This window comes from Pseudophryne corroboree, chromosome 7, assembly GCF_028390025.1.
Source record: "Pseudophryne corroboree isolate aPseCor3 chromosome 7, aPseCor3.hap2, whole genome shotgun sequence".
Classification (NCBI taxonomy): Eukaryota; Metazoa; Chordata; class Amphibia; order Anura; family Myobatrachidae; genus Pseudophryne; species Pseudophryne corroboree.
In genome coordinates this window covers 424772688-424791860 of record NC_086450.1, presented here as the reverse complement: position 1 = coordinate 424791860, position 19173 = coordinate 424772688, and the positions used below count along the sequence as shown (strand labels likewise).

The 19173-nt window shown below is 49.9% G+C and overlaps 1 protein-coding gene across 2 annotated transcripts in view; it reads left to right on the top strand.

The window, feature by feature from the left end:
* FLCN (folliculin) overlaps nt 1–19173 on the top strand; it is a 46861-nt gene that overhangs the window by 11675 nt on the left and 16013 nt on the right. For both annotated transcript variants that reach the window (XM_063934831.1, XM_063934830.1), the window contains exons 6-10: nt 10655–10746; nt 13251–13444; nt 13644–13757; nt 13876–13999; nt 16096–16227. In XM_063934831.1, coding sequence (XP_063790901.1) covers nt 10655–10746; nt 13251–13444; nt 13644–13757; nt 13876–13999; nt 16096–16227 — 656 coding nt within the window. The remainder of the gene's footprint in view (nt 1–10654; nt 10747–13250; nt 13445–13643; nt 13758–13875; nt 14000–16095; nt 16228–19173) is intronic.

The window sequence follows — 19173 nt, the reverse complement described above, 5'->3', positions numbered from 1 at the left end:
AGCCGCCCAAGAAGAGCCCACTTTCCTCGTGGAATGGGCTTTTACAGATTTAGGATGCGGCAGTCCAGCCGCAGAATGTGCAAGTTGAATCGTGCTACAGATCCAGCGAGCAATAGTCTGCTTTGAAGCAGGCGTACCCAACTTGTTGGGTGCATGCAGGATAAATAGCGAGTCAGTCTTTCTGACTCCAGCTGTCCTGGAAACATAGATTTTTAGGACCCGGACTACGTCCAGCAACTTGGAATCCTCCAAGTCACGAGTAGCCTCAGGCACCACAATAGGCTGGTTCAAATGAAAAGCTGAAACCACCTTTGGGAGAAATTGGGAACGAGTCCTCAATTCCGCCCTATCCTTATGAAAAATCAGATAAGGGCATTTTCGTGACAAAGTCGCCAATTCTGATACACGCCTGGCCGACGCCAAGGCCAACAGCATGACCACTGTCCACGTGAGGTATTTTAGCTCCACGGATTTAAGTGGTTCAAACCAATGCGACTTCAGGAAATCCAACACCACGTTGAGATCCCACGGTGCCACTGGAGGCACAAACGGGGGCTGAATATGCAGCCCTCCCTTAACAAAAGTCTGAACTTCAGGCAATGAAGCCAGTTCTTTTTGGAAGAAAATGGACAGAGCCGAAAACTGGACCTTACTGGAACCCATTTTAGGCCCATAGTCACTCCTGACTGTAGGAAGTGCAGAAATCGACCCAGTTGAAATTCCTCCGTTGGGGCCTTCCTGGCCTCACACTAAGCAACATATTTTCGCCATATGCGGTGATAATATTTTGCGGTCACATCTTTCCTAGCCTTAATCAGCGTAGGAATGACTTTATCCGGAATGCCCTTTCCTTTAGGATCCGGTATTCAACCGCCATGCCGTCAAACGCAGCGGCGGTAAGTCTTGGAACAGACAAGGGCCCCTGCTGCAGCAGGTCCTGTCTGAGCGGCAGAGGCCATGGGTCCTCTGAGATCATTTCTTGAAGTTCTGGGTACCAAGATCTTCTTGGCCAATCCGGAACCACGAGTATAGTTCTTACTCCTGTCCTTCTTATTATTCTCAGTACCTTGGGTATGAGAGGCAGAGGAAGGAACACATACACCGACTGGTACACCCACTGTGTTACCAGAGCGTCCACAGCTATCGCCTGAGGGTCCCTTGACCTGGCGCAATAACATCCTAGCTTTTTGTTGAGGCGGGACGCAATCATGTCCACCTGTGGCCCTTCCCAATGGTGTACAATCATTTGGAAGACTTCTGGATGAAGTCCCCACTCTCCCGGGTGGAGGTCGTGTCTGCTGAGAAAGTCTGCTTCCCAGTTGTCCACTCCGGAAATGAACACTGCTGACAGTGCTAACACATGATTTTCCGCCCATCGGAGAATCCTTGTGGCTTCTGCCATTGCCATCCTGCTTCTTGTGCCGCCCTGTCGGTTTACATGGGCGACCGCCGTGATGTTGTCTGACTAGATCAGCACCGGCTGGTTTTGAAGCAGGGGTCTTGCCTGACTTAGGGCATTGCAAATGGCCCTTAGTTCCAGAATATTTATGTGTAGGGAAGTCTCCTGACTTGACCATTGTCCTTGGAAGTTTCTTCCCTGTGTGACTGCCCCCCAACCTCGAAGGCTGGCATCCGTGGTCACCAGGACCCAGTCCTGTATGCCGAATCTGCGGCCCTCTGGAAGATGAGCACTCTGCAGCCATCACAACAGCGACACCCTGGCCCTTGGAGACAGGGTAATCAGCCGACGCATCTGAAGATGCGATCCGGACCACTTGTCCAACAGATCCCACTGAAAGATCCTTGCATGGAACCCTCCGAATGGAATTGCTTCGTAAGAAGCCACCATCTTTCCCAGGACTCGCGTGCAATGGTGCACCGACACCTGTTTTGGTTTTAGGAGGTCTCTGACTAGAGATGACAACTCCTTGGCCTTCTCCTCCGGGAGAAACACTTTTTTCTGTTCTGTGTCGAGAACCATCCCCAGGAACAGTAGACGCGTTGTAGGAACCAGCTGCGACTTCGGAATGTTCAGGATCCAGCCGTGCTGTTGTAGCACTGCCCCAGCTAGTGCTACTCCGATCAACAACTGTTCCCTGGACCTCGCCTTTATAAGGAGATCGTCCAAGTACGGGATAATTATAACTCCCTTCCTTCGAAGGAGTATCATCATCTCTGCCATTACCTTGGTAAATACCCTCGGTGCCGTGGACAGACCAAACGGCAACGTCTGGAATTGGTAATGACAGTCCTGCACCACAAATCTGAGGTACTCCTGGTGAGGGGGGTAAATGGGGACATGCAGGTAAGCATCCTTGATGTCCAGTGATACCATGTAATCCCCTTCATCCAGGCTTGCAATAACCGCCCTGAGCGATTCCATTTTGAACTTGAACCTTCGTATATAAGTGTTCAAGGATTTAAAATTTAAAATGGGTCTCACCGAACCGTCCGGTTTCGGTACCACAAACATTGTGGAATAGTAACCCCGTCCCTGTTGAAGAAGGGGTACCTTGACTATCACCTGCTGCGAATACAGCTTGTAAATTGCCTCCAGCACTGCCTCCCTGTCTGAGGGAGCTGTCGGCAAGGCAGATTTGAGGAAACGGCGAGGGGGAGACATCTCGAATTCCAGCTTGTACCCCTGAGATACTACCTGTAGAATCCAGGGATCCACCCGTGAGCTGAAATTCGCTGAAATTCTTGAGACAGGCCCCCACCGTACCTGGCTCCGCCTGTGGAGCCCCAGCGTCATGCGGTGGACTTAGAGGAAGCGGGGGAGGACTTTTGTTCCTGGGAACTGGCTGTATGCTGCAGCTTTTTCCCTCTACCTCTGCCTCTGGGCAGAAAGGACGCGCCTTTAACCCGGTGCTTTCTTTGGCTGTGAGGGAACATGGGGCAAAATGTTGATTTCCCAGCTGTAGCTGTGGAAACGAGGTCCGAGAGACCATCCCCAAACAACTCCTCACCCTAGTAAGGCAAAACTTCCATGTGCCTTTTAGAATCAGCATCACCTGTCCACTGCCGAGTTCCTGGCAGAAGTGGACATTGCGTTTATTTTAGATGCCAGTCGGCAATTATCCCTCTGTGCATCTCTCATGTATAAGACTGCGTCTTTAATATGCTCTATGGTTAGCAATATAGTGTCCCTGTCTAAGGTACAGAGAATCTGACCACGCAGCTGCAGCACTGCACATTCATGCTGAAGCAATAGCTGGTCTCAGTATAATGCCTGAGTGTGTATATACAGACTTCAGGATAGCCTCCTGCATTCTATCTGCAGGCTCCTTTAGGGCGGCCGTGTCCTGAGACGGTAGTGCCACCTTCTTTGACAGACGTGTGAGCGCTTTATCCACCCTAGGGGATGTCTCCCAACGTGACCTATCCTCTGGCGGGAAAGGGTACGCCATTAGTAACCTTTTAGAAATTACCAGTTTCTTATCGGGGGAAACTCACGCTTCTTCACACATTTAGTTCATCAGATGGGGGAAAAACCACTGGAAGCTTTTTTCTCCCCAAACATAATACCCTTTTTTGTGGTACCTGGGGTAATATCAGAAATGTGCAACACATTTTTCATTGCCGTAATCATGTAACGGGTGGCTCTATTGGAATGTACAGTAGTCTCATCGTCGTCGACACTGGAGTCAGTATCCGTGTCGACATCTGTGTCTGCCATCTGAGGTAGTGGGCGTTTTAGGGCCCTTGATGGCTTTTGAGACGCCTGGGCAGGCACGGGCTGAGAAGCCGGCTGTCCCACATCTGCTATGTCGTCAAACCTTGTATGTAAGGAGTTGACACTGTCACGTAATTCCTTCCACATGTCCATCCACTCAGGTGTCGACCCCGCAGGGGGTGATATCACATTTATCGGCATCTGCTCCGCCTCCACATAAGCCTCCTCATCAAACATGTCGACACAGCCGTACCGACACACCGCACACACACAGGGAATGCTCTGACTGAGGACAGGACCCCACAAAGTCCTTTGGGGAGACAGAGAGAGAGTATGCCAGCACACACCAGAGCGCTATATAATGCAGAGATTCACACTACCCACAGTGATTTTTCCCTTATAGCTGCTATAATACACAGATTTGCGCCTAAATTTAGTGCCCCCCCTCTCTTTTTAACCCTTTGAGCCTGAAAACTACAGGGGAGAGCCTGGGGAGCTGTCTTCCAGCTGCACTGTGAAGAGAAAATGGCGCCAGTGTGCTGAGGGAGATAGCCCCGCCCCTTTTTTGGCTGACTTCTCCCGCTCTTATAATCATAATGTGGCAGGGGTATTTTATACATATATAGCTTATTAGGCTATATTATGTGTGATTTGCCACTCTTAAGGTACTCTAATTGCTGCCCAGGGCGCCCCCCCCAGCGCCCTGCACCCATCAGTGACCGGAGTATGTGGTGTGCACAGGGAGCAATGGTGCACAGCTGCAGTGCTGTGCGCTACCTTAATGAAGACCGGAGTCTTCTGCCGCCGATTTCCTGGACGTTCTTCTTGCTTCTGTCTCTGCAAGGGGGACGGCGGCGCGGCTTCGGGACCGGACGACCGAGGCTGGGCCTATGTTCGATCCCTCTGGAGCTAATGGTGTCCAGTAGCCTAAGAAGCCCAAGCTAGCTGCAAGCAGGTAGGTCCGCTTCTCTCCCCTAAGTCCCTCGTAGAAGTGAGTCTGTTGCCAGCAGATCTCACTGAAAATAAAAAACCTAAAATATACTTTCTTTTCTAGGAGCTCAGGAGAGCCCCTAGTGTGCATCCAGCTCGGCCGGGCACAAAATTCTAACTGAGGTCTGGAGGAGGGTCATAGAGGGAGGAGCCAGTGCATACCAGGTAGTCCTAAAGCTTTCTTTAGTTGTGCCCAGTCTCCTGCGGAGCCGCTATTCCCCATGGTCCTTACGGAGTTCCCAGCATCCACTAGGACGTCAGAGAAAATAAGATTTTACTCACCGGTAAATCTATTTCTCGTAGTCCGTAGTGGATGCTGGGGACTTCGTAAGGACCATGGGGAATAGACGGGCTCCGCAGGAGACTGGGCACTCTATACGAAAGATTTGGTACTATCTGGTGTGCACTGGCTCCTCCCTCTATGCCCCTCCTCCAGACCTCAGTTAGGATACTGTGCCCGGAAGAGCTGACACAATAAGGAAGGATTTTAAATCCCGGGTAAGACTCATACCAGCCACACCAATCACACCGTATAACTCGTGATACTATACCCAGTTAACAGTATGAAATATAACTGAGCCTCTCAACAGATGGCTCAACAATAACCCTTTAGTTAGGCAATAACTATATACAAGTATTGCAGACAATCCGCACTTGGGATGGGCGCCCAGCATCCACTACGGACTACGAGAAATAGATTTACCGGTGAGTAAAATCTTATTTTCTCTAACGTCCTAGTGGATGCTGGGGACTCCGTAAGGACCATGGGGATTATACCAAAGCTCCCAAACGGGCGGGAGAGTGCGGATGACTCTGCAGCACCGAATGAGAGAACTCAAGGTCCTCCTCAGCCAGGGTATCAAATTTGTAGAATTTAGCAAACGTGTTTGCCCCTGACCAAGTTGCAGCTCGGCAAAGTTGTAAAGCCGAGACCCCTCGGGCAGCCGCCCAAGATGAGCCCACTTTCCTCGTGGAATGGGCTTTCACTGATTTAGGATGCGGCAATCCAGCCGCAGAATGCGCCAGCTGAATTGTGCTACAAATCCAGAGAGCAATAGTCTGCTTAGAAGCAGGAGCACCTATCTTGTTGGGTGCATACAGGACAAAAAGCGAGTCAGTCTTCCTGACTCCAGCCGTCCTGGAAACATAAAGTTTCAAGGCCCTGACTACATCCAGTAACTTGGAATCCTCCAAGTCCCTAGTAGCCGCAGGCACCACAATAGGTTGGTTCAAGTGAAAAGCAGATACCACCTTAGGGAGAAACTGGGGACGAGTCCTCAATTCTGCCCTATCCATATGAAAAATCAGATAAGGGCTTTTACAAGACAAAGCCGCCAATTCTGACACACGCCTGGCCGAAGCCAAGGCCAATAACATGACCACTTTCCACGTGAGATATTTCAGATCCACAGTTTTAAGTGGTTCAAACCAATGTGATTTTAGGAAACTCAACACCACATTGAGATCCCAAGGTGCCACGGGAGGCACAAAAGGGGGCTGAATATGAAGCACTCCCTTTACAAAAGTCTGAACTTCAGGCAGTGAAGCCAGTTCTTTCTGGAAGAAAATCGACAGGGCCGAAATCTGGACCTTAATGGAACCCAATTTTAGGCCCATAGTCACTCCCGACTGTAGGAAGTGTAGAAAGCGACCCAGCTGAAATTCTTCTGTTGGGGCCTTCCTGGCCTCACACCACGCAACATATTTTCGCCAAATACGGTGATAATGGTTCGCGGTTACTTCTTTCCTGGCTTTTATCAGCGTAGGAATGACTTCCTCCGGAATGCCCTTTTCCTTTAGGATCCGGAATTCAACCGCCATGCCGTCAAACGCAGCCGCGGTAAGTCTTGGAACAGACAGGGCCCCTGCTGCAGCAGATCCTGTCTGAGCGGTAGAGGCCATGGGTCCTCTGATATCATTTCTTGAAGTTCCGGGTACCAAGCCCTTCTTGGCCAATCCGGAACCACGAGTATCGTTCTTACTCCTCGCCTTCTTATTATTCTCAGTACCTTTGGTATGAGAGGCAGAGGAGGGAACACATAAACCGACTGGTACACCCACGGTGTCACTAGAGCGTCCACAGCTATCGCCTGAGGGTCCCTTGACCTTGCGCAATATCTCTTTAGCTTTTTGTTGAGGCGGGACGCCATCATGTCCACCTGTGGCCTTTCCCAACGGTTTACCAACAGTAGGAAGACTTCTGGATGAAGTCCCCACTCTCCCGGGTGTAGGTCGTGTCTGCTGAGGAAGTCTGCTTCCCAGTTGTCCACTCCCGGAATGAACACTGCTGACAGTGCTAGTACGTGATTTTCCGCCCATCGGAGAATCCTTGTAGCTTCTGCCATTGCCATCCTGCTTCTTGTGCCGCCCTGTCGGTTCACATGGGCGACTGCCGTGATGTTGTCTGACTGGATCAGTACCGGCTGGTTTTGAAGCAGGGGTCTTGCCTGACTTAGGGCATTGTAAATGGCCCTCAGTTCCAGAATATTTATGTGTAGGGAAGTCTCCTGACTTGACCATAGTCCTTGGAAGTTTCTTCCCTGTGTGACTGCTCCCCAGCCTCGAAGGCTGGCATCCGTGGTCACCAGGACCCAGTCCTGTATGCCGAATCTGCGGCCCTCTAGAAGATGAGCACTCTGCAGCCACCACAGTAGAGACACCCTGGTCCTTGGAGACAGGGTTATCAGTTGATGCATCTGAAGATGCGATCCCGACCACTTGTCCAAGAGGTCCCACTGGAAGGTCCTCGCATGGAACCTGCTGAATGGAATTGCTTCGTATGAAGCCACCATTTTTCCCAGGACTCGTGTGCAGCGATGCACCGATACCCGTTTTGGTTTTAGGAGGTCTCTGACTAGAGATGACAGCTCCTTGGCTTTCTCCTGCTGGAGAAACACTTTTTTCAGTTCTGTGTCCAAAATCATCCCCAGGAACAGTAAGCGAGTGGAAGGAACCAGTTGTGACTTTGGAATGTTCAGAATCCAGCCATGCTGTTGTAGCACTTCCCGAGGTAGTGCTACTCCGACCAGTAACTGCTCCCTGGACCTCGCCTTTATAAGGAGATCGTCCAAGTACGGGATAATTAAAACTCCCTTTTTTCGAAGGAGTATCATAATTTCTGCCATTACTTTGGTAAACACCCTCGGTGCCGTGGACAGTCCAAACGGTAGTGTCTGGAATTGGTAATGGCAATCCTGTACCACAAATCTGAGGTACTCCTGGTGAGGAATGTAAATAGGGACATGCAGGTAAGCATCCTTGATGTCCAGGGATACCATGTAATCCCCCTCGTCCAGGCTTGCAATAACCGCCCTGAGCGATTCCATCTTGAACTTGAATTTTGTTATGTAAATGTTCAAGGATTTCAAATTTAAAATGGGTCTCACCGAACCGTCTGGTTTCGGTACCACAAACAGTGTGGAATAGTAGCCCCGGCCTTGTTGAAGTAGGGGTACCTTGACTATCACCTGCTGGGAATACAGCTTGTGAATGGCCTCTAGCACAGCTTCCCTGCCCGATGGAGTCGTCGGTAAGGCTGATTTGAGGAAACGGCGGGGGGGAGGCGCCTCGAATTCCAGCTTGTACCCCTGAGATACTACTTGAAGGATCCAGGGATCCACCCGTGAGCGAGCCCACTGATCGCTGAAATTCTTGAGGCGGCCCCCCACCGTACCTGGCTCCGCCTGTGGAGCCCCATCGTCATGCGGCGGATTTGGAAGAAGCGGGGGAGGACTTTTGGGAACCTGCTGTGTGTTGCAGCTTTTTCCCCCTTCCTCTGCCTCTAGACAGAAAGGACCCGCCTTTTCCCCGCCTGTTTTTCTGGGGTCGAAAGGACTGTACTTGGTAATACGGTGCTTTCTTAGGCTGTGAGGGGACATGGGGCAAAAACGCAGACTTCCCAGCTGTTGCTGTGGAAACAAGGTCTGAGAGACCGTCCCCGAATAACTCCTCACCCTTATAAGGCAAAACTTCCATGTGCCTTTTAGAATCTGCATCTCCTGTCCACTGCCGAGTCCATAAGCCTCTCCTAGCAGAAATGGACAAAGCACTTGTTCTAGATGCCAGCCGGCAGATCTCCCTCTGTGCATCTCTCATGTATAAGACTGAGTCTTTTATATGCTCTATGGTTAGCAATATAGTGTCTCTGTCTAGGGTGTCAATATTTTCCGACAGGGAATCTGACCAAGCAGCAGCAGCACTGCACATCCAGGCTGAAGCAATAGCTGGTCTCAGTATAACACCAGTGTGTGTGTATATAGATTTTAGGATAGCCTCCTGCTTTCTATCAGCAGGTTCCTTTAGGGCGGCCATATCCGGAGACGGTAGTGCCACCTTTTTAGACAAACGTGTGAGCGCTTTATCCACCCTAGGGGGAGTTTCCCAACGTGACCTATCCTCTGGCGAGAAAGGGAACGCCATTAGTAATTTTTTTGAAATCACCAATTTTTTATCGGGGAAAGCCCACGCTTCTTCACACACCTCATTCAATTCCTCAGATGGGGGAAAAACTATAGGCAGTTTTTTCTCCCCAAACATAATACCCTTTTTTGAGGTACCTGGGTTTATATCAGCAAGGTGTAATACCTCTTTCATTGCCTCAATCATGCCACAAATGGCCATAGTGGACATTAAATTTGACTCATCGTCGTCGACACTTGCATCAGTATCCGTGTCGACATCTGTGTCTGCCATCTGAGGTAGTGGTCGTTTCAGGGCCCCTGACGGCCTTTGAATCGTCTGGGCAGGCACGAGCTGAGAAGCCGGCTGTCCCGCATTTGGCATGTCGTCAAATTTTTTATGTAAGGAGTCGACACTTGCACGTAATTCCTTCCATAAATCCATCCACTCAGGTGTCTGCCCCGCAGGGGGTGACATCACATTTATAGGCATCTGCTCCGCCTCCACATAAGTCTCCACATCAAACATGTCGACACAGCCGTACCGACACACCGCACACACACACAGGGAATGCTCTTAAAGGAGACAGGACCCCACAAAAGCCCTTTGGGGAGACAGAGAGAGAGTATGCCAGCACACACCAGAGCGCTATAATAATACAGGGACTAACTGAATTATGACCCTTTATAGCTGCTTATTGTATTAAACTGCGCCCAAATTTAGTGCCCCCCTCTCTTTTTTACCCTTTCTGTAGTGTAGACTGCAGGGGAGAGTCAGGGAGCTTCCTTCCAGCGGAACTGTGAGGGAATAATGGCGCCAGTGTGCTGAGGGAGATGGCTCCGCCCCTTTTTCGGCGGCCTTTTCTCCCGCTTTTTTCTGTATTCTGGCAGGGGTAATTACCACATATATAGCCTCTGGGGCTATATATTGTGGTTATTTTGCCAGCCAAGGTGATATTATTGCTGCTCAGGGCGCCCCCCCCCAGCGCCCTGCACCCTCAGTGACCGGAGTGTGAAGTGTGTATGAGGAGCAATGGCGCACAGCTGCAGTGCTGTGCGCTACCTTGGTGAAGACTGAAGTCTTCTGCCGCCGATTTTCCGGACCATCTTCATGCTTCTGGCTCTGTAAGGGGGACGGCGGCGCGGCTCTGGGAACGAACACCAAGGACGAGTCCTGCGGTCGATCCCTTTGGAGCTAATGGTGTCCAGTAGCCTAAGAAGCCCAAGCTAGCTGCAAGCAGGTAGGTTCGCTTCTTCTCCCCTTAGTCCCTCGATGCAGTGAGCCTGTTGCCAGCAGGTCTCACTGTAAAATAAAAAACCTAATTTAAACTTTCTTTCTAGAAGCTCAGGAGAGCTCCTAGTGTGCAACCAGCTCGGGCCGGGCACAGAAATCTAACTGAGGTCTGGAGGAGGGGCATAGAGGGAGGAGCCAGTGCACACCAGATAGTACCAAATCTTTCTTATAGAGTGCCCAGTCTCCTGCGGAGCCCGTCTATTCCCCATGGTCCTTACGGAGTCCCCAGCATCCACTAGGACGTTAGAGAAATGGGGTTTGTGGCTATAGTGAGGTTCTTATATCGGTCTTCTGCAGGTTACTGAAGGCTTGCGCCTGCCGTCTGACTGAGAAACTGCTGGAAGGAGCCCCTACAGAGGACACGCTGGTGCAGATGGAAAAGCAGGCAGGTATGTGTTACTCTGCCATTACCTGCTGTATTCTGATGCTAGTTATCCAGGTCCTGCTGATGGTATGCAGTGTGGAATAGATCCAGAATGAGGGTGTGCTGGGCAGGAAGAAGGTTTTAGGGGCAGCAAAATGTAGGGAATTTAAACAAATGGCTATTTTCATATAGTGGTGTGGTTGATACTTGCTCCTTCCACTATATAACTCCCAGTCTCTGACTTCCTGCCGCCTCCATTCACCTCTTCACATCATGTCACATGCGGCCCTGTCCTCACTCATACATCTCTCATTACCTGATATACTCTGTGCTGCTGGGAGACCCTGCTCCTTCCACTATATAACTCCCAGTCTCTGACTTCCTGCCGCCTCCATTCACCTCTTCACATCATGTCACATGCGGCCCTGTCCTCACTCATACATCTCTCATTACCTGATATACTCTGTGCTGCTGGGAGATCATGCTCCTTCCACTATATAACTCCCAGTCTCTGACTTCCTGCCGCCTCCATTCACCTCTTCACATCATGTCACATGCGGCCCTGTCCTCACTCATACATCTCTCATCTCCTGATATACTCTGTGCTGCTGGGAGATCCTGCTCCTTCCACTATATAACTCCCAGTCTCTGACTTCCTGCCGCCTCCATTCACCTCTTCACATGATGTCACATGCGGCCCTGTCCTCACTCATACATCTCTCATTACCTGATAAACTCAGTGCTGCTGGGAGACCCTGCTCCTTCCACTATATAACTCCCAGTCTCTAACTTCCTGCCGCCTCCATTCACCTATTCACATCATGTCACATGCGGCCCTGTCCTCACTCATACATCTCTCATTACCTGATAAACTCTGTGCTGCTGGGAGACCCTGCTCCTTCCACTATATAACTCCCAGTCTCTGACTTCCTGCCGCCTCCATTCACCTCTTCACATCATGTCACATATGGCCCTGTCCTCACTCATACATCTCTCATTACCTGATATACTCTGTGCTGCTGGGAGACCCTGCTCCTTCCACTATATAACTCCCAGTCTCTGACTTCGTGCCGCCTCCATTCACCTCTTCACATCATGTCACATGCGGCCCTGTCCTCACTCATACATCTCTCATTACCTGATATACTCTGTGCTGCTGGGAGATCCTGCTCCTTCCACTATATAACTCCCAGTCTCTGACTTCCTGCCGCCTCCATTCACCTCTTCACATCATGTCACATGCGGCCCTGTCCTCACTCATACATCTCTCATTACCTGATATACTCTGTGCTGCTGGGAGACCCTGCTCCTTCCACTATATAACTCCCAGTCTCTGACTTCCTGCCGCCTCCATTCACCTCTTCACATCATGTCACATGCGGCCCTGTCCTCACTCATACATCTCTCATCTCCTGATATACTCTGTGCTGCTGGGAGATCCTGCTCCTTCCACTATATAACTCCCAGTCTCTGACTTCCTGCCGTCTCCATTCACCTCTTCACATGATGTCACATGCGGCCCTGTCCTCACTCATACATCTCTCATTACCTGATATACTCTGTGCTGCTGGGAGATCCTGCTCCTTCCACTATATAACTCCCAGTCTCTGACTTCCTGCCGCCTCCATTCACCTCTTCACATCATGTCACATGCGGCCCTGTCCTCACTCATACATCTCTCATCTCCTGATATACTCTGTGCTGCTGGGAGACCCTGCTCCTCCCACTATATAACTCCCAGTCTCTGACTTCCTGCCGCCTCCATTCACCTCTTCACATGATGTCACATGCGGCCCTGTCCTCACTCATACATCTCTCATTACCTGATAAACTCTGTGCTGCTGGGAGACCCTGCTCCTTCCACTATATAACTCCCAGTCTCTGACTTCCTGCCGCCTCCATTCACCTCTTCACATCACGTCACATGTGGCCCTGTCCTCACTCATACATCTCTCATTACCTGATATACTCTGTGCTGCTGGGAGACCCTGCTCCTTCCACTATATAACTCCCAGTCTCTGACTTCCTGCCGCCTCCATTCACCTCTTCACATCATGTCACATGCGGCCCTGTCCTCACTCATACATCTCTCATCTCCTGATATACTCTGTGCTGCTGGGAGATCCTGCTCCTTCCACTATATAACTCCCAGTCTCTGACTTCCTGCCGCCTCCATTCACCTCTTCACATCATGTCACATGCGGCCCTGTCCTCACTCATACATCTCTCATTACCTAATATACTCTGTGCTGCTGGGAGACCCTGCTCCTTCCACTATATAACTCCCAGTCTCTGACTTCCTGCTGCCTCCATTCACCTCTTCACATCACGTCACATGTGGCCCTGTCCTCACACATCTCCTGATATACATAACTGCTTACAATGGGCAGGGTGAAGTTTTACACTGCAAAGTTAGTTTTTTTGTAATCCTAGATATACTGTACATTGAGTTTTGGTTCATGAAAACAAATGAATTCCATTCACATGCATAATGCGGATCAGTTTTTCCCAAATGTCTTTTGTCTGCAGACCTAGAGGAGGAAGTGTGCGCTGCCTTGGAGGGTCATGAGGGTGAACAGGGAAGATCCAGAAGCCAGTCTGACGTTATAAAAGGACGCGAGTTGTCCAAGTGTCACACAGAATCGTCATCCCTGTCAGATTGTAGCTGGAACATCCAGACTCGCAGGACAGCCGTGTTCAGGTCTCTGCGGCACATGAGACAGGTAGGATTTAGCGGAACACTTTGACATCACATCTGCAGCATAACATCACTAGGTCCTAAGTAACAGGAATAACATCTCCTGTGCTGGGCGGCTTCCACCTGTGATTAGAGAGGAGGGACCAGCAGGACGTGATGCGATCTCTTGTATATAGTCAGCTTTGACTGTTAATGGTCCATACCTCTTTTCTTCTTGTATTTAGGTGCTTGGTGCTTCTGCTTTCCGCATACTGGCCTGGCATATTCTGATGGGGAACCAAGTCATTTGGAAAGGACAGGATCGAGAACTCATAGAATCTGCTTTTGACGTCCTACAGGTTTGTGTGTCTTGTCAGGCAATTGCGATAAATGCAAGACAGATGTATTACTGCTGGGATTCTGCCGCTAGCTTACAGGAAGACAGAACGATTTCTTCTTCCTCTCTCCTGCCCCTAGGCCATGCTTCCTGTGGGCTGTGTCCGTGTGATCCCATACAGTGAGAAGTACGAGGATGCTTATCGCTGCAACTTCCTTGGATTAAGTCCTCAGGCTGAGATCCCTCCACATGTGCAGTCATCTGGTGAGTATAAAGTGGATCACAGACTAATGTGATGGACAGGTCTGCCTGTAATTGGTGCATCAGTAAAGACAGCTCACCGCTATAATGTTATCTTGTTTATAAATCACCACATTTTCCAAGATGTAATGAGGGTGGTCCCTTTCATGTTCTGCGTCATGGTCTAAGTAAAACAAGGGCACTCCCATCCTGCAGCAGATATACTTTTGCTGTAAAAGTCTTTTTGTCAAAAAAGAAATCATAGTTAATCATAATTCAGCCCCTCTTCCACTTCATAGGCAATAGGGTGGCCAATCCTGGGCCATTTTTTCAATCCCGGGTATCGGGATTGAAAAATGGTCAATCCCGGGTTTCCCGGGATTGGCTTTTCCCTATGTGGCCGCCCCCTCGCCCCGCACACATAACTCACCATATATCGTGGGCGGGTAACACCCTCTACTCTCTACCAGCGGCGGTCAGCGGCGGGTGACGGCGCAGCGTGACCTCTCACTGCACGTCAATCTGCACTGGGGAGCCGGAAAGCGTCTGAGCGTCTTGAGGACGCTCAACGCTGATCCCTCAATTCCCGGGTTTGTACCTTCTAATCCTGGGATTGAATCCCGGACGTTTTTGGGCCTAAATACCGGGATCCCACCGATCCTGGGTTTGGCCTCCCCAATAGGCAATACTCATAGCTGACCCGTCACCGACACACCCGCAGTGGAAGACGACACTTTGTGGGCTCAAATAATATTCATAAAAATATACCCTGGCAGTTCACTAGGAACTGGCTGGGAGTGAATTAATAGGGTCCATTCTCATCCATATTGGATTCAGGCCTCAGAGTTTCTGCCGGCATTGTGGTGTCACTGGTTCCTAGTTAGATCATAAGCTGCATTCTTATACAGTAAATGTTGTTTAGCCCACAAAGAGACTTTGCAGTATGCTAAAGTGGCAAAGTAACACTTGGACAGACCATGGGCTTAATCCAGACTCAGTCTGAATCCCTATGTGGAGTGCGCACACGCACCCCGGGAGCTCAGTGAGATGCATCTCAGGGCTATGATTGCTTCTGCCTGATTGACAGGCAGAGGCGGTCGCAGGGCGGGAGGGGGTGTGCCAACGGCGTTAGAACACCGTTGGCGGGGCACGGTCCAGACAATGGAGGCGTGTCCAGACCATTGTGGGGGCGGGCCACGGCAGCTCCTGTTACCAGGGACGTGGAGGTTAGCCCCCTGCCAGCGCGCAGGAGTTGCGCTGGCAGGGAGCTACTCAGCGTGTGCAAAAGCATCGCCGCTGTGTGATGCTCTTACACCCTGGCAGGGGGTTAGGGCCAGACATGCAGGGCGGACTAGCCCTGTGATGGGCGTCCCCCCGCATGTCTGAGAAACTGATCGTAGATGTGCTAAATTTAGCACATCTAAAATCAGATCTGAATTACCCCCCATGCTGAGAAGCAGGGAGTTTAAATGCAATTTGTTTTTGTACCCAGGGAGCGCTCTGGCTGTTTTTATACAGTATGTAACATGTTTACTGGGCAGTTTTATGTTTACATTAGATTGTAGAACAGATGCGTCCTCATCTTGCCTCAATTCACAACGCCGCTGGAGATACCTGGCGTGACTGACAGGTCCCGTGCAACTCTGTTAGCGTTGGGCATCTTTGTACAAAAAAAAGCATCTTAATATACTGCATGCCTATATTCTGTGTGCGACCACGCCTCTATTCCTCTTACGAAATGCTACATTACAGTGTTTTCTAGGAGAACACTGTAGCTTAGCATTTTGTTTAACGTACATGGAGGCTTGATGTCAGTGGACACATCTGTAGAATCCTCTCAAGAGGCCACAATAGAAGATGTCAGGAAGTCACCGTCAACAGACACTTCATGGAGGACATCCTCATCAGAACCCTCCCTACTTTATGTCTGTTGGATATATTAAATCCCCCCCCCCGATTGTATATTCTGTGTGTAGTATGTTTCTGCTTTTATCCTCTCTTTATTGGTAATCAGCACATTCTTGTAAGATGTCATCCTTTTAATATGAAACCTCTAATCCCAGCCAAGTAAATATATGTATTATTCTCCCAACTTTCATTACTTGTTTTTGTACTCACAGAATTTGCTGTCATGATTGATGTCCGCACAGCTCCACGCTCAAACCTTTATCCTGTTTTATTTGTTGACGACGAGCCACTCAGCAAGTATGAATTTGAGGTTACGAGTGGGAGCCCGGTGGCCACAGACAGGGGTCAGTATGTCGGCATGGTGAAGCAAACGATGAGGGTGTACAAAAGCTGCACAACGCGTTTCATTACAGCCTGGGGTTTGTAATGAAACGCGTTTCCATATATCAGTGGATCAATTTACTGAACTTTGGACTACTGATTGGATAAGCTCATGACCATCCAGCCAAGAGCCAATTGCTGTTTCCTGGCATGCATACAGTTCTCCCTTTTCCAACCCTTCTGGGTTGGAAAAGGACACCCGCCAGCATAGCGTATATAAGAGAATGAGTGATTACCCATACCCAGCATTACCTAGCTGTCTGGCCAAAGGATAGAGGTGGAATTGGGTAACGCCTAAGCCCTCTCCCCCATTCACTGTCTGCAAGATAATTCCAAGGCTTAACACCTATGTTCCAGAAATTCATCACAAAAGTCTTCAGATGTCCCCCCTCTTTTTATGGCCCAGGAAGGGATCAATATGGGAAATGAACACCAGTTTAGGCAATGATTCCATTTCAACCCAAATATTACCACTCAACGTGGTTCCAGGCCTTGGACTGAGCTGTTGACACAGCTTCCCTGTTAACAGCAGATTAGTATAAAGCCTTCTTAACCCCTTCAGTGGTGGGTTTTATTAAAATATACACACACCTCCCATGCTGTGTTTTTAGAATCAGGTAATGCAGGGGTCGATCGCCCCCGGCGAACACCCGCGGGCATCGCCAGCATCATAAACAATGACTTTATACCTTACCATAAACCATTACTTTATTTATAAAATACACACCTCCCAGGGTGTGTTTTTTAATTCAGTGAGTGCAGGGGTTAAAAATGCTGGGGGGAGTGCAGGAGGGTGATCGCCCATGGGGGAACACCCGCTGGGAACGCCAGTTTCAGCGCTAATTCCTGGCCACCTTACGGCCAGTGACATGCAGTGGGGTGAGGCAGAACCTTTCCTGTCATACTAACTTTTGTACCAGAGTTTCTCTAACGTCCTAGTGGATGCTGGGGACTCCGTCAGGACCATGGGGATTAGCGGCTCCGCAGGAGACAGGGCACAAAAATAAAGCTTTAGGATCAGGTGGTGTGCACTGGCTCCTCCCCCTATGACCCTCCTCCAAGCCTCAGTTAGGATACTGTGCCCGGACGAGCGTACACAATAAGGAAGGATATTGAATCCCGGGTAAGACTCATACCAGCCACACCAATCACACCGTACAACTTGTGATCTGAACCCAGTTAACAGTATGACAACGTAGGAGCCTCTGAACAGACGGCTCACAACAAGAACAACCCGATTTTTTTGTAACAATAACTATGTACAAGTATTGCAGACAATCCGCACTTGGGATGGGCGCCCAGCATCCACTACGGACTACGAGAAATAGATTTATCGGTAAGTAAAATCTTATTTTCTCTAACGTCCTAGTGGATGCTGGGGACTCCGTCAGGACCATGGGGATTATACCAAAGCTCCCAAACGGGCGGGAGAGTGCGGATGACTCTGCAGCACCGAATGAGAGAACTCCAGGTCCTCTTTAGCCAGGGTATCAAATTTGTAGAATTTTACAAACGTGTTCTCCCCCGACCACGTAGCTGCTCGGCAGAGTTGTAATGCCGAGACCCCTCGGGCAGCCGCCCAGGATGAGCCCACCTTCCTTGTGGAATGGGCCTTGACAGATTTAGGCTGTGGCAGGCCTGCCACAGAATGTGCAAGTTGAATTGTGCTACAAATCCAACGAGCAATCGTCTGCTTAGAAGCAGGAGCACCCAGCTTGTTGGGTGCATACAGTATAAACAGCGAGTCAGATTTTCTGACTCCAGCCGTCCTTGAAATATATATTTTCAATGCCCTGACAACGTCCAGCAACTTGGAATCCTCCAAATCGCTAGTAGCCGCAGGCACTACAATAGGCTGGTTCAGGTGAAACGCTGACACCACCTTAGGCAGAAAATGAGGACGCGTCCGCAGTTCTGCCCTGTCCGAATGGAAAATCAGATATGGGCTTTTATACGATAAAGCCGCCAATTCTGACACTCTCCTGGCTGAAGCCAGGGCCAGTAGCATGGTTACCTTCCATGTAAGATATTTCAAATCCGCCGATTTGAGTGGCTCAAACCAATGGGATTTGAGAAAATCCAAAACTACATTAAGGTCCCACGGAGCCACTGGGGGCACAACCGGGGGCTGTATATGTAGTACTCCTTTTACAAAAGTCTGGACTTCAGGAACTGAAGCCAATTCTTTTTGGAAGAAAATCGACAGGGCCGAAATTTGAACCTTAATGGACCCCAACTTGAGGCCCATAGACAATCCTGTTTGCAGGAAATGTAGGAATCGACCCAATTGAAATTCCTCCGTGGGGGCCTTCCTGGCCTCACACCACGCAACATATTTTCTCCAAATGCGGTGATAATGTTGTGCAGTCACCTCCTTCCTGGCTTTTACCAGTGTAGGAATGACCTCTTCCGGAATGCCTTTTTCCCTTAGAATTTGGCGTTCAACCGCCATGCCGTCAAACGCAGCCGCGGTAAGTCTTGGAATAGACACGGTCCCTGCTGAAGCAGGTCCCGTCTTAGAGGTAGAGGCCACGGATCTTCCGTGAGCATCTCCTGAAGTTCCGGGTACCAAGTTCTTCTTGGCCAATCCGGAGCCACGAGTATCGTTCTTACTCCCCTTTGCCGTATGATTCTCAGTACTTTTGGTATGAGAGGCAGAGGAGGAAACACATACACTGACTGGAACACCCACGGCGTTACCAGAGCGTCCACAGCTATTGCCTGAGGGTCTCTTGACCTGGCGCAATACCTGTCCAGTTTTTTGTTGAGGCGAGACGCCATCATGTCCACCTTTGGTTTTTCCCAACGGTTCACAATCATGTGGAAGACTTCTGGATGAAGTCCCCACTCTCCCGGGTGTAGATCGTGTCTGCTGAGGAAGTCTGCTTCCCAGTTGTCCACTCCCGGAA